This window comes from Colossoma macropomum, unplaced genomic scaffold (genome assembly GCF_904425465.1).
Source record: "Colossoma macropomum unplaced genomic scaffold, Colossoma_macropomum, whole genome shotgun sequence".
NCBI lineage: Eukaryota > Metazoa > Chordata > Actinopteri > Characiformes > Serrasalmidae > Colossoma > Colossoma macropomum.
The window spans coordinates 1005874-1019592 of record NW_023495014.1 but is presented as its reverse complement, the minus strand read 5'-3'; the positions used below and the strand labels follow the sequence as shown (position 1 = coordinate 1019592).

The 13719-nt window shown below is 37.7% G+C and overlaps 1 protein-coding gene across 1 annotated transcript in view; it reads right to left on the bottom strand.

Moving 5' to 3' along the window:
• tmem163b (transmembrane protein 163b) overlaps positions 1–13719 on the bottom strand; it is a 77874-nt gene that overhangs the window by 37611 nt on the left and 26544 nt on the right. Inside the window, exons 3-4 of the mRNA XM_036561097.1 lie at positions 3789–3832; positions 3610–3701 (exon numbers count right to left, since the gene is read on the bottom strand). Coding sequence (XP_036416990.1) covers positions 3610–3701; positions 3789–3832 — 136 coding nt within the window. The remainder of the gene's footprint in view (positions 1–3609; positions 3702–3788; positions 3833–13719) is intronic.

Sequence of the window (13719 nt, the reverse complement as noted above, 5' to 3'; positions counted from 1 at the left end):
GAGACCACATGTTTCAGTGATCTTATCATGGGTATTGTGGGGTTTCACTCTGCTTCATGTGCCTAATAATACCCCTTAACTGTGATTATTGTAATGCACTACACAAAAAATGAATTGTGTCCAGAATAATGAAAGGAGCTACAGCATGCCTCTTATTTCAAAAGTCAAAACTCAAAGCAAAATATTGGCAAAAATATTGGCAAAAAAATATTTCTACTATGTATTATTTATTATTTACTTGTTCCAAAAATAGTCGAAATATTGACCACAACATCTAAACATTTAGTTAGGTGTCTATTTAATAATAATTTATTATTTTTATTTGGCAATTTTATGACATAAAAAATGAGGCAGTTAAGTGCACTTGCACTGTATTTAAATGCTGCTGCTACACGTATACGAAAATGTCACAGCATGATTCAATGCCTAATGAGCCAATGGCTTTACTTTTAATGTAGCACTTAATTGGATTTAATGAAGTTTAAACCACATTTTTGCTTTAGGGTTAATGTAAAATTCCAGTTTGGTCTATTAAAGAGCAAATAATGTTACTTATATTGCTTTGACTAATAAAAAATACTGGTGCAAGTGTGTTCACTAAGCCCATGCAATGTGAGCTCTGGATACTGAAGAAATCTAAAAATGGAAATAAATAAACAATAAAAACAGCCAACGATAAAAAACATGTATGTAAAATACCAAGAATTATCCATGATTAAATTAACAAGTGATTCAACTCTTTTGAATGCTATCCACACAAATACACATCCTGAACTAGGTTAATTATACACTACGAACATCAGCCGACACATCATGACATATGCACGTGCATAACACTGCACACCCTTAAAGGCTGAATCACAGGAACATTTGTCAATCTACATCTCCTGCTGACTGGGCAAATCTAACTGCCTCCAAGTCTGCTTGACGATAACATAACTAAAAAAATAAGCACCCTAAAAACACTTTGTGGCAGTAATAACTGGTATTCATCATAATATATGTTGAATCCAATTAAATGCCTCTAGCCAATATCAGTATGCTCTTGCTTTATTGTAAACCGCATTTTATATAATGCTGAAATGTCTTCAGTTGGCTAATGTTTGTTCAGTGCAGACATTCATCTGTTCAGCTATTTATTTATTTATTTATTTTATTCATTCATCCAGCAAGGATATTGGATAACAAACAGATTCTCATTTACTAAGAGGGCTTGACGGGTAAAAAGGGACCCTGAAGCACAACTCTACATTATTACATGCATTTGCCGGTATTGTTAAGCCATCGTGTCTTCATTGTAATCCAAAACTGCGTGAAGGTAGGGGAGGGCAATATAACATTATGTTGCTCTTATTGTGATAAATTTCTCGTCTTTACAACAGTTAGTTCTGACAGCACAATCTGATTGGCTGGTGTTCTACCTGTGCTGTTATTTGTGAAGACAGCAAATTTTTCACAATAATAATTTTTCACTGAGCACTAGGTGCTAAGCAACGACTCACGTTTCTAGGTTTCTACTTTGGCATATTTAAAAAACAGAACATGGACGCTTTAGATAACTTCTACAGCATAATGTATAAGATAATGTATAAGATAATTTAGAAGAAATATAAGGTATAATATCTTCAGCCCGTTTGGTCAGATTCTGAAACAGAGTGTGACAGCAGGCCTGCACCAAATTCTGAACATTTGTCACTGCCTCTAAGGAAGCTTTTCAGTCGGCAGCTGTGATGGCAGAACAAATAAACCAAGCCAGAAATGGACGGAATACATTTAAACAAACAAGATGGCCTGTGAAATGCTTTGCAGACTGAACTGGAACAAAATGACATCCAGGTTAATCTGGCAGGTAGTGAAAAAGCTGAGCTGTCCAGAACACAAAAGAATACTACTTTTTTGGTGGAAGGGATTGACAATATAAAAGCACATTTGATCAAATATTTGGGGCTTCTTTGCTTTACTTTCTTCTTTATTTGTCAAAACTGTTGTGTAATAGCAATACAGCACTCAAGGTCATGTGTTATTGCGAATAACTTGCCTTCCGCTTGTGGATGCAAATGAAGCACAGTGGTGATGTTATTTGTGATAACACACTTTATCTCGTGTTCTGCTGCATTTATGATAAGCTTTTCTGAGTATCCTATCAGTACTAGATTGAACAACTGTGTTATTCATTAAAAATACTTAGAGTTGATTTACACCAGTTATAAAAATCCAGTAATAACCAAGATAAAACTAAATACGGACACATCATGCATCAAGTAGCATCATGTTGTTCTTTTTTTGCCATATTAATTAAGGCAATATACTACAAACAGAAATGAGTTTTGGCCCCTGAATCATTTTTCAGATTGTAAGATAAACTGCATTTAGCCTTTTTTGAGAGTGCAGCATAAGCATTACCTGCTGTGAACCCAGTTTTGACAGTTTCCAATGTTTTCTGTAAACTAGAAGCTGATTTTTCTTTAAAAGAGCCTGTGTAGTATATGTTTCTGCTTTGTTATTTTTCCCCTGAGGTCTACTTATAATGTTTGTGTGGGTTTATGTACCAAAAACAGTCACAATTCATTTTTACACAACTATTTTCTAACCTCTCTTTATCTTTAGAGTTAAACAGGCTGTTTTGTAACGGGGCTTTTAAGATTGATATACATAAATGATCTCTGCTTGAATTGGGTGCCTTGTATTGGGCCTCAATGAAAAGACAATCTGGGCTGGATCTTTTTTTGTTAGCTAACTTTTTTAGCCCACCCTGTTCTTCAATGGTCAGGACCCCCACAGGACCACCACAGAGCAGGTATTATCTGGGGAGTGGATCATTCTCAGCACTGTAGTGACACTGATGTGGTGGAGGTGTGTTACTATGTGTTGCGCTGGTGTAAATGGATCAGACACAGCAGTGCTGCTGGAGTTTTAAACACCTCAGTGTCACGGCTGGACTGAGAATAGTCCACAAACCAAAAATATCCAGTCAGCAGCGTCCTGTGACCACAGATGAAGGACTAGAGGATGACCATCAAAAACTGTGCAGCAACAGATGAGCCACTGTCTCTAACATTCTATCTACAAGGTGGACCGACAAGATAGGAGTGTCTAATAGAGTGGACAGTGAGTGGACACAGTGTTTAAAAACTCCAGCAGCACTGCTGTGTCTGATCCACTCAGACCAGCGCAACACACACTAACACACCACCACTACATCAGTGTTACTGCAGTGCTGAGAATGATCCACCACCCAAATAGTACCTGCTCTGTGAGGGTCCATGGGGGTCCTGACCACTGAAGAACAGGGTAAAAGGGACTAACAAAGTATGCAGAGAAACAGATGGACTACAGTCTGTAACTGTAGAACTACAAAGTGCACCTATATGGTACTCAGAGCTGGTAAAATGGACAAAGAGTGAAAAGGAAAATGATGTCCTTAATGGCTGGTTGGTGTTAATGTAAATGTGTTGTTTAACATAACACATCAATCTCTTTTATTTAAAAAAAGTTAGGGAAATTAAGTTCTCCCTGATATACGCCCTTAAAGCCCTATTCTGCAGCCCCAGGAGAAAGAGGAAATCTACTTCAAACACTTCTAAGCATCATGACGACAGCAGGACTCACATGTACTCTCTGTGTGCTGAGTGCACAGCTGCTGCATTACTGTAGCGCCACAGCACGATGATGGAGGACAGCACGTCTAGGGTGGCATCAAACTGGAAACAGACGAAACAGTGTTTACTAATAGTCACAGCCATCAAACTAGCCATTTGGTAGCAGCAGCATAAGGACAGCATACTTACAGCAAACCCGAACGCTGAGGCACTGCTTCTCATCGCCGAAACAGCTGCAATACACAAAGAAGAGAGAAAAGCAGTTATTTTTCATGTCCGACTTTGCTGCAATAACAATCACATATGCATACTTTATTTTCTAACTTGAATTTAGTAGATGTTATCGTGATAAATTACATAACGTCACGAAAAAAAAATTCTGAAAGAACAATGAACAATTATTAGTCCTGCTTAACTAGATTTAGTGCAGTGCAGTATTTGAAATGGTGAATAAAAATAATCATATTCATAGTTTTGATGGCATTTTTTATAAAAGTGGCACTAATTCTACGTTCTAACTTATTAAACCTCTTGAAGTATTGTAATATTATATTTTTATTATACTCAGTTGCCACTTTATTAGACACCCCTACTTTTTAGCTCCACATTGCTTGTTTAAAATGAAATCATCTATCCTTTCATCAGTTCATCAGTTTCTGACCACAGATTCACTCTAGGCTGGATATTTTTGGATGGTGGACCACTCTCAACCAAGCAGTGGCACTAAGTTTGTACTTAAGTGCCAAATTAAACTTAGGTGAATAACTGAAATGTTGTTAAAAAAATCAAAAAGTAAGCCTGATCATCTTGAAGTAAGAGAATAAAACTCTGTATTATACTTAGGACACTTATGAAATACACGGAACGAGTTTACAAAGAAAACTTTAAAACAAACTTCTCATTGCTTTTTTTTTCAATTTTATGAATATATTTTACCACGAAAGAGCGTGGAGACCATCTTATTTCTGCCATTTATTCAACTATTTTTTGCCATTTTATTCTATATTTGCTGTTACTATGAAGGCTTTTTGCAAGCATAAAAATATGGGGGTGGAAACCTGGCTACTGTCTCGTACCTGTCAGTGTCACTGCTGTGCTGAGAATGATTCACCACCCAAATAATATCTGGTCTACAGTGGTTTTGTGGTCAGAAACTGTCAAATGATCAATGGGCTTGAAAGCTGACAAATTGTAAATGACAACCGATGAGTTTCAGTCTATAATTGTAAAATTTTCAGTTCTATAACTGTGGACTAAGAATGGCAGAGCTCATTAAGTGGACAGTGAGTGGAAGTACAAGACAGGTGTTTCTACTAGTGTCCAGTGAGTGTATTATGCAATAAAATCTGGTCCTTGAGCACTTTCTCTGCTCATAACACACCAGACTCAACTCAGCAGCTCATTAACAAGCCCTTCATGAAGTTGGAATGCAGGGCAGCTCCAGGGCCAGGACTGAGGAACACTACCATAGGAGATCAATAGAGAATTTCTCGTAGATGAGCATGACTGAATAGAGTGCACTCTTAAAAAAGATGGTTCTTTAGTGAAGGGAATTGTTCTATTTAGAACCATTTCAGGCTTAAATTGTTCTTGCATGGTGAAATGGTTCTTCAGATTGATGGAGAACGTGCTGACCTTTTTGAAAATGGTTCTATATAGCACCAAAAGGTTCTGCTATTGTTACAAGCTTGACATCGTAACAATAGAAGAACCCTTTTTGGTGCTATATAGTACCCTTTTCAAAGAGGTCAGCATGTTCTCCATCAATCTGAAAAACCATTTCACCATGCAAGAACCATTTTTATACTCATGGTTCTAATCTCTTTACTAAAGAACCCTTCAAGAACCATCTTTTTTATGAGTGTTTAATGTATTTAATGTAGTCACTCTGGTTAAAATGACCTTCACATTTCACACACACACACACACACACACACACACATTCTGATTCGCTTATCCTTCTGGGTTGCGTGGAGAGCTGGAGCCTATCCCAGTTGTCACTGGGCGAAAGGCAGGATACACCCTGGACAGGTCGCCAGTCCATCGCAGGGCAGACAGAAAGACAGACATATACATTCACACACACCCTTAACACACAGTATTTGATATTCAGAATCTTCCTTTATTTGTTGGCTACATTAGCCTTGTAGCTGTAGTGCAGAACTAAAGTAACAAACGTCAGACATATAACTTCGCTGACTGTTCTTAGCTGACTGTTTACATTTAGGGTGAAAATGGTGTTAATAATTTTTTGAATCACTCCTTTAAGGATTCTTTGCCGGTCCTCTAGGAGAGCATGCTGTTGGTATTGACATGGATAGCTGTGCGTCCACAGCAAGTGTGTATGAACAAACAGAGGGGGTAATAGACTCCAGGTTGATGGGCAATGTCCTGCTGTCAGCGCTTTGCTCTGTCCGATGCACCTGAGCTGCAGTGTGGCCTGTGGCCAGCTATCGACCCCAACACTGACCCCAGTGCTCTGTTCTGCCACCGCCCAGAAAGTACATCTGTCAGCATGACTGAGAGCTGATCCCAGATAAGTTTAAAGTGACAGCTTGGCCAAAGAATCACACACACACACACACACACACACACACACACACACACATATGTATATATATATATATATATATATATGTATGGCCAAAAGCAGGTGGACACCTGATCATCACACCTATGCTAGAGATTCCATTCCAACCATGGGTATTTACTGGGAGTTGCCCCCCCCCCCCAACATCTGGAGCTATAACAGCCTCCACTCTTCTGGGAAGGTGTTCAAATTGTTGCCACAAAGTTGGAACTATATAATTGTCTAAAATGTCTTTGTATGCTGTAGCATTAACATTACCCTTCTCTGTAACTAAGAGGCCCAAACCCTGGCAAACAGCCCAGACCATTATCCCTCCTCCACCAAACTGTACTGTGGCACGCAGTGCTCCACCAAACCCAGCTTGATTCATCACTCCACAAACATGTTTTCACTGGTCCAGTGGCGGCATGTTTTACACAGCCAACCCAGCCAACACTTAACACTAGATTTCATTAAGTTCCAGAGAATAGGCAATTTTTACGAGCTATGTGCTTCAGTACTAGGCTACCCTGCTCTGCAAGTTTGCAGAGCTACTTTTTCAAGCTGCTGTTGCTTTCAGACGCATGCATTTTACAATAATAGCACATACAGAGCATTCATTTCACAAACTTACATGTGGCAAAGGTGGCATCCTATGAGAGTATCATATTTAAAGTCACTGAGCTCTTCACTAGTATGACCCATTCTAGTGCCAGTGTCTGTCTATGGAGAATGCACGGCTATGTTCTTGATTGTATACAGCTCTTAGCAATAGTTGTGGGTAAAACACCCGAACTCAATAATTACAAGGGGTGTCTACAGATGGAGGGTGCTGATCTTAAAACAGAGCCACATTTCTGCTGTCATCTCAGTGTTTTCAATGGAACATACAGCTGTGCAAAATCATGAATGCTTCTTTTCAATTTAATTATGGATGACTCTAATTAATATGTCCCATTTATTGTATGAAATCACACACAGCTGGGTTTTTTAGTTATAAACAGCTCTACTTATCAAATGAATGCTCTGGGGAATGATATTTACATAGGCAATACAAACAGAACTCACTGCAGCACTCATAAGTAGTGACTCAACTGCAGCTCGTGAGTATGAAGCTCAATAGTCAATGTTTAGGCAGCAGTGTGCGAATGTATTTGAGTTGAGTAGTGTTGCAATCTCCATCTCAGTGTGTGTGTATTTGAACCTGGTTACACGTAGTCACTTTGTGTGTTTTGAGTTGATCGGATAGCTACACTGTTAAAAATGAAGCTGCCAAAGCTTCTTTGGAGCGATGTTATATAGTGTTTTTCCACTGGGCAGTATAGTACAGTATAGTACAGTAACAAATCCAAATCCAGAACTACTCATTCCCTGGTTGAGTACTTGTGTCCATTTCAAGTGGAAAAGCAGTGTAGGCACAGATTTATTTAGCTTGTGTGGTCGCATGGTCAGATAACTAAAACGGTCCTGATAACTAAAATCAAAAACAATTTTTAAAAATAACACATGAGGGAGTACATTTGGGGTACGCTGCCTTGAGGCAACACTCTGCAACCATGTAAATAAATGAGTGTTATACAGAACTCTGGGTTTGTTATCTAAACATTTGGAATGAAACCGAGTAACTTTTGATCTTACTTTTAAAAAACTGATAATAATCACATTTCATGCTGTTTTCAAAAGAATCATGATACAACATTCTGGAGTAATATAAGATTAAAATTATGCTAAAACATCAGGAACGAATCAATTAATTAAAAAAAAAAAATGCCGTTCATTTTCTAAACAAAACCAACATATTGGATGCTGACTGCTACATAATATAATTGACTGGAAGGGGCTTCAAGCTTTCTAAAACTGCATACATGTTAAACACTTCAGAAGTTACAATTCCAAAATAGGCAAAGGCATGAAATGATTCCAAATAAAAAATAAATAATTCCAAAATTCCAAATTCCAAAAAAAAAAATAATAATTCAAAATGTAAAATTAAGTGACAGTTTAGCTGGCTACTGGCTAAATCCATTTCACTGTCGCACAATATTGCTTCAAGGCAACAAACATATTTCACAATTTTTCCATAACATAAACAATATTTATATGACATTCAACATTACAAAGAAAAAATCCAAATCCACTTCACACTCTAACAGATATGAATCATATTTCTGGACAGATAAAAACACTATTTTGCTTTTCTGAGCAGTAAGCTGTATCATCCACAAGCTGCACCATGCAAAAAAAAGGTTTACAAATGCCCACCAGGGATAGTGTGACCAACAAGGGTTTTAGATTTTTTTATGTAAACTCCCTTCATTATTAACCCTTTCATCATCTTTAAATATATATTGTGTGATTGTAAAGTGAGGAAAATGGGTTTGTTGCCCTGGGGCAACAATGCAAGAGACACTCAGTACAAACAACAGTAGCAACAATTCAGGACAAATAGACAAACCTGTTTTGGTTCCCTAAAGAAACTTTCAGTAGATGATTCTAAAGAACCATTTTTATAAATCAGATGTGCACGTCTGAAGAATGTTTTTTTTAAAGAACCTAACCTACCCATTAAATATTTTACCTAGACCTGTCTATCCAAGCCAGGAGCTATTAAAGATCCTTTTCAGGAGTTGGTACTGCACATAAATTTGAACACCCCTGGTCAAATGACATATGACATGTTTTGTTGACTTTTCTACATGAAAATAAGTTAACACATCCTCTACAGAGAAAAACTTATATATGCCACTTTCCTGCCAATTTTAGTGCATTTTAATTTATTAGCTGATTTAATATATTAGAAATAATATAACAGTTTTTCAACCAGAATGCTGCAGTGACATTCACAGCTCTTTTTATTACTGAACAGTTGCTCTTTCATTTGATCTAGTGATCTAATAGATGCTGCTCCACTAAGTGCAGAGCCTGCCAGACTGTTTATCAATTGCAAGCAGAAGTTCTTTGCTTTCTGGTGCACATGCTAGATCTAGTGCCAGCAGTGGGAGCAACTTGAATTGGGGTTATGATGTTAAAGTCAATGTGATTTGGTAATCATAATGCATTTTCTTTCTGTACCATGATGCATGGTTACATAAGAGCCTGCTTAAGGGGACCATGGCCACTTCCTATTTCTCTTATTATGTCAAAAACTTAATGGCAAAATGCTAGAGGGCCCTAAGAGCGAGTCCTAAAGGAACTGAACTAAACAGCTTAAAACAAAAAGTTAAACTGTTTCTAGTGTGAGCTGAGTTACAGCTTAATCATGACAGGCTAGCTGCTCAGCTGACAACTATGTAGATGCAAACTGTGTTAAAAACAGCACGTAACCTAGTATTATGTGTAGTGTTTGAGGATATTACTGTCACGTGTGAAATTCAAATTTCTGTTCTTTAAAGAAATGTTATATCTGATATGTCAACACCGCGAGACGGTGACGGCTGATTGCTTTTTTCTCAGCTCCTTTCCCGACTGCCACCAGCTACTCTCACTGACTGACAAGAGGAGAAGCAGGTTATCTTGAACAAGCCCACTCTCTGGTTACGTCCTAGTGAAATCACCACGTTGCAGAATGGGATGCTGTAAATCATTAAGATGGCTCTGACTGCAAACTGGAATACTGGGCCTGAGTAGTACATCATCCGGGTATCTCGCAAACTCACATACTGCATACTACTTTTGGGCACTATCAGTACATGAGCAGTGTGTAGTATGGGTGGGCAATATAACAAATCATATCATATCACATACATAACATAACATCATATCACATACATAACATAACATCACATTACCTGTTCATATGATATGAATCACAAAATTTGTTTTTCCTGAGGTTTGATAAGTTGGAACAGACGAAAAAAGAACCAGCAGTGCCACATTTAAAAAGACTTTTTTTTATTTATTTTTAATTTTTACTCGGTGGTTCACACACTGCACTTCACTAAATCCAATTAAACAGGACTACTTATGATCTCCTTGTAATGAAACATGCACAGTTTTTCACATATCATTTTATATAAACTTTTAAACAGTATATTGTGATGAATTATGCTTAATATGACCAGGGTCATGACTGAATAGGTTATAAAAGGGTCATATTAAGCATAATTCATCACACTATTCTGTTCTGAAGTTGATATAAAATGATAATGAATGACAATAATGCGTGTCATCTTTTCATATAACATTTTATATCAATTTTTAAACAGTATATTGTGATGAATCTTGCTTAATATGACCAGGGTCATGAAATAACACGGTATAAAAGCAAGTAATGCCGAGTCTCAGGGAGAAAGATGTATTAGAGTAATAAAGTAAATACTTGGGTCAGAAATAAACACACATTTATTACGCATGTGCATATGCGTGTGTTTGAGTTTCACCATCATTCTGTGGAATCTGCAGGGAATTTGGCTTGAACTATCAGTGGTCTGATCAGTAATGAGGCCAACCAGTGTTTACAGACACACACACACACAAAGGCTTTTATCCAGGACATGGACTCGAGTATACACACATACACACACACACACACGAAGGCTTTTATCCAGGATGTGGACTCATGAATACACACACACACACACAGATAGCCCAGGGGCTCCTAACCTCAGAGTGCACCCCATTTTTAAGGTGAAAAATAGTTTGTGACATACCCACAACTCACCCTCCACCCCTGCACCTTTTCCTCCCCCTGCCCCTGTGAACCGCCCCACACTCACCCACAATCGCTTTATAAAAATGACAGAGAAATAATCAAACAATAAGTCTCCCCACTTAATGGGATGACTGGGCCTGCATTTCTTAACTAGCACTTCAAAACAAACCACAAATCTTTAGCCTTGCACCGCGAAAGCATTTCAAGTTTAGCACTCAATCAATCTTTTAGTTCAATCAAGTCCCTCCCTTAGCAACGGGATGAAAAGCCGGACTGCCAGCTCGCTATTTTCTTCACAGGGGTGGACAAAAGTGAGGTAATGACGAGCCGTCCTGGTTTGTGGTGGTTTTGGAGGGAACCACTTGTTCAAGCTAATTGGCTTTTTCACCAGCCAGACTTCGACGTGACTACAGCTTTAGCCTCTGTTCCGTGGCCTGTAGGTGGAGCTATTCAGCAGAGCTTGTCATCAAAATTCTTTCTCTGTGTTTTCTAAGCTGTATTTGTATCATCACTCTTGCAACCCCACCCCAGGACCACATCGGGGGTCACGACCATTATATCTCTCATTTGATGTGCATTTCAGTACTGAATCTTTGGACTTCACTACGGGTGAGACACATATCTACAAGCTGATTGGTCAGCACCTGTGTCAGTTTTATGTGTATTTTGTTGTCTCTTGCCACAGTGTAGCACGTTCTGATCAGGCTTGTGATGTTGTGTGTTCCATGTCAAGCTTCTAACAACAGAAGAACCCTTTTTGGTGTTATATAGAACCACACACAACACATTCTCCATCAATCTGAAAAAACATTTCACCATGCAAACAACCGCTTAACCAGTAACTAAACAAAACAATTGCCTTTACTGAAGAACCCTTTAAGAACCATCTTTTTCAAGTGTGTACAAGAACAATATTGGACATCAGCATTGGCCCACAATTCCTATACTGGTGCATTCCTACTTCCATTTTTTCCAATCCAAAGCTACAAAACATGACAGACATTCAAAATGTACCTTTCTAAGTTTCTAATAAAAATCTAAAAAGTGATATTAGACAGTAGACAGATATAATGTGCCTACAGCTGACTAACAGACATAACAGTCATTATGTTTGCCACACACTTGCAATGTAAAACAGAGCAATATAATTAAACAAAACTACAACAAGAATTTCAACAAAAAGTGCAACACAAAGTTTCTCTGTAAACTCGCTTCACATTTCTAAGAAGTGTCCAGTGAGACATAGACAGTTTTATTCTATTCCACAGAGCTGACAGAAACTCAACCTGATTTGCATTTTTGTTGCAAGATTTCAGTTATTCTCCTATTTAATTCGACAGCTGGACGGAAACCTGGCTAATGACACTCTCTCTGTATTTCTGCAGAGCCTGAATTCACCATCTACACACACACACACAAAGAAAGAAAGAAAGAGAATTCTTCCAACAGACCAACATGACACATGAATAAAAAGGCCACTGAGGCCAGACATAAAAGACATCCTGAATATATCATCTGTGTCTGGACTTTCATGGAGAAGTTTCAAACTTCTCTGGTGCTGTGATATTGGTTTAACATTTCAAACCAATCTCAGCAAGCGCTTTTACCACAAATCATCATCATCATTAACCGCCTAGTCCAGATAGGGCTGCAGTTTTTACCACAAATATGTCAGCCAAAGCTTCTTCACAGTTTTCCATATACTGCACGTTGCAGTGGAGCAGTTCCCTGACTTCATAATGACTTAATCCAATTGCAATTCAGGAAATGATTCAATGCATCAGGAAATGTTTTTACAATTACTTGTAAAAACACTGAATATACAAATGTGATGACACAACAGTGGAATATAAACAGATTTTGTTGTGGTCAAAAAAACACATTTTATTTGAAGCTACACCATGTAAGTTTGGGGGATTTTGACCTCTTTGGTGGAAATGTGTTTTGTAATGTCAGTTGTTCTTCTGAACCCTTCCTGAGTGGATAGATCTGAAGATTGTGAGCATTTTAAAAGAGTGTTCAAAGAGAACTAAGTCAAAACTTTGTGAAGGACGTGTCTTCTGGGTAAGTTATTAAATGATTTACTGTTGTCATCAGTATAATGTTGATTTTGCATTTGAGACCTAAACTTCCAAGACCTTATTTTTGGGCCTGTGCATGTGACATTAATACATAAAATCATATGACACTCCCCATAAACCCAGCGAATCAGATCTGACACCTCTGATTTTTAAATTATTAATTCAGACAATTTTTTTTCCCTGACTCAGAAATGCTACTTCTTTCAATTTTAACAAACAAAATCTTACATAGTGCAGCCAAGCAATAGAATTTGAGATTGTGTTGCAAATAATCACTGTTAGAACTGTTGTAAATGTTTCAATACTGTTATCAGTTCTGATACTTTTACTTAAATACTAATTCTAGAACACTTTTTTGATGCTTTAAATACAATGCCATTTCCAAAAAAGTTGGGACGCTGTGCAGAATGTAAATAAAAATAGAATACAATGATGTGCAAATCCTTTAAACCCTATATTTAAATAAAAATACAAATAAACAAATACAAAGACAACATCAAAAGTTGAAATTGAGAAATTTTATTGTTTTTTAAAAAATATATGCCCATTTTGAATTTGATGCCAACAACACGTTCCAAAAAAGTTGTGACGGGGGCACATTTACCACTGTGTTTCATCACCTCTTCTTTTAACAACACTGTAAGCATTTGGGAACTAAGGATACCAGCTGCTGTAGTTTTGAAAGTAAAATGTTTTCCCATTCTTGTTTGACATAGGATTTGCTGCTCATCAGTTCAGGGTCTCCTTTGTCATATTTTTTTTACTTCATAATGCGCCAAATGTTGTCAGTGGTGACAAGTCTGGACTGCAGACAGGCCA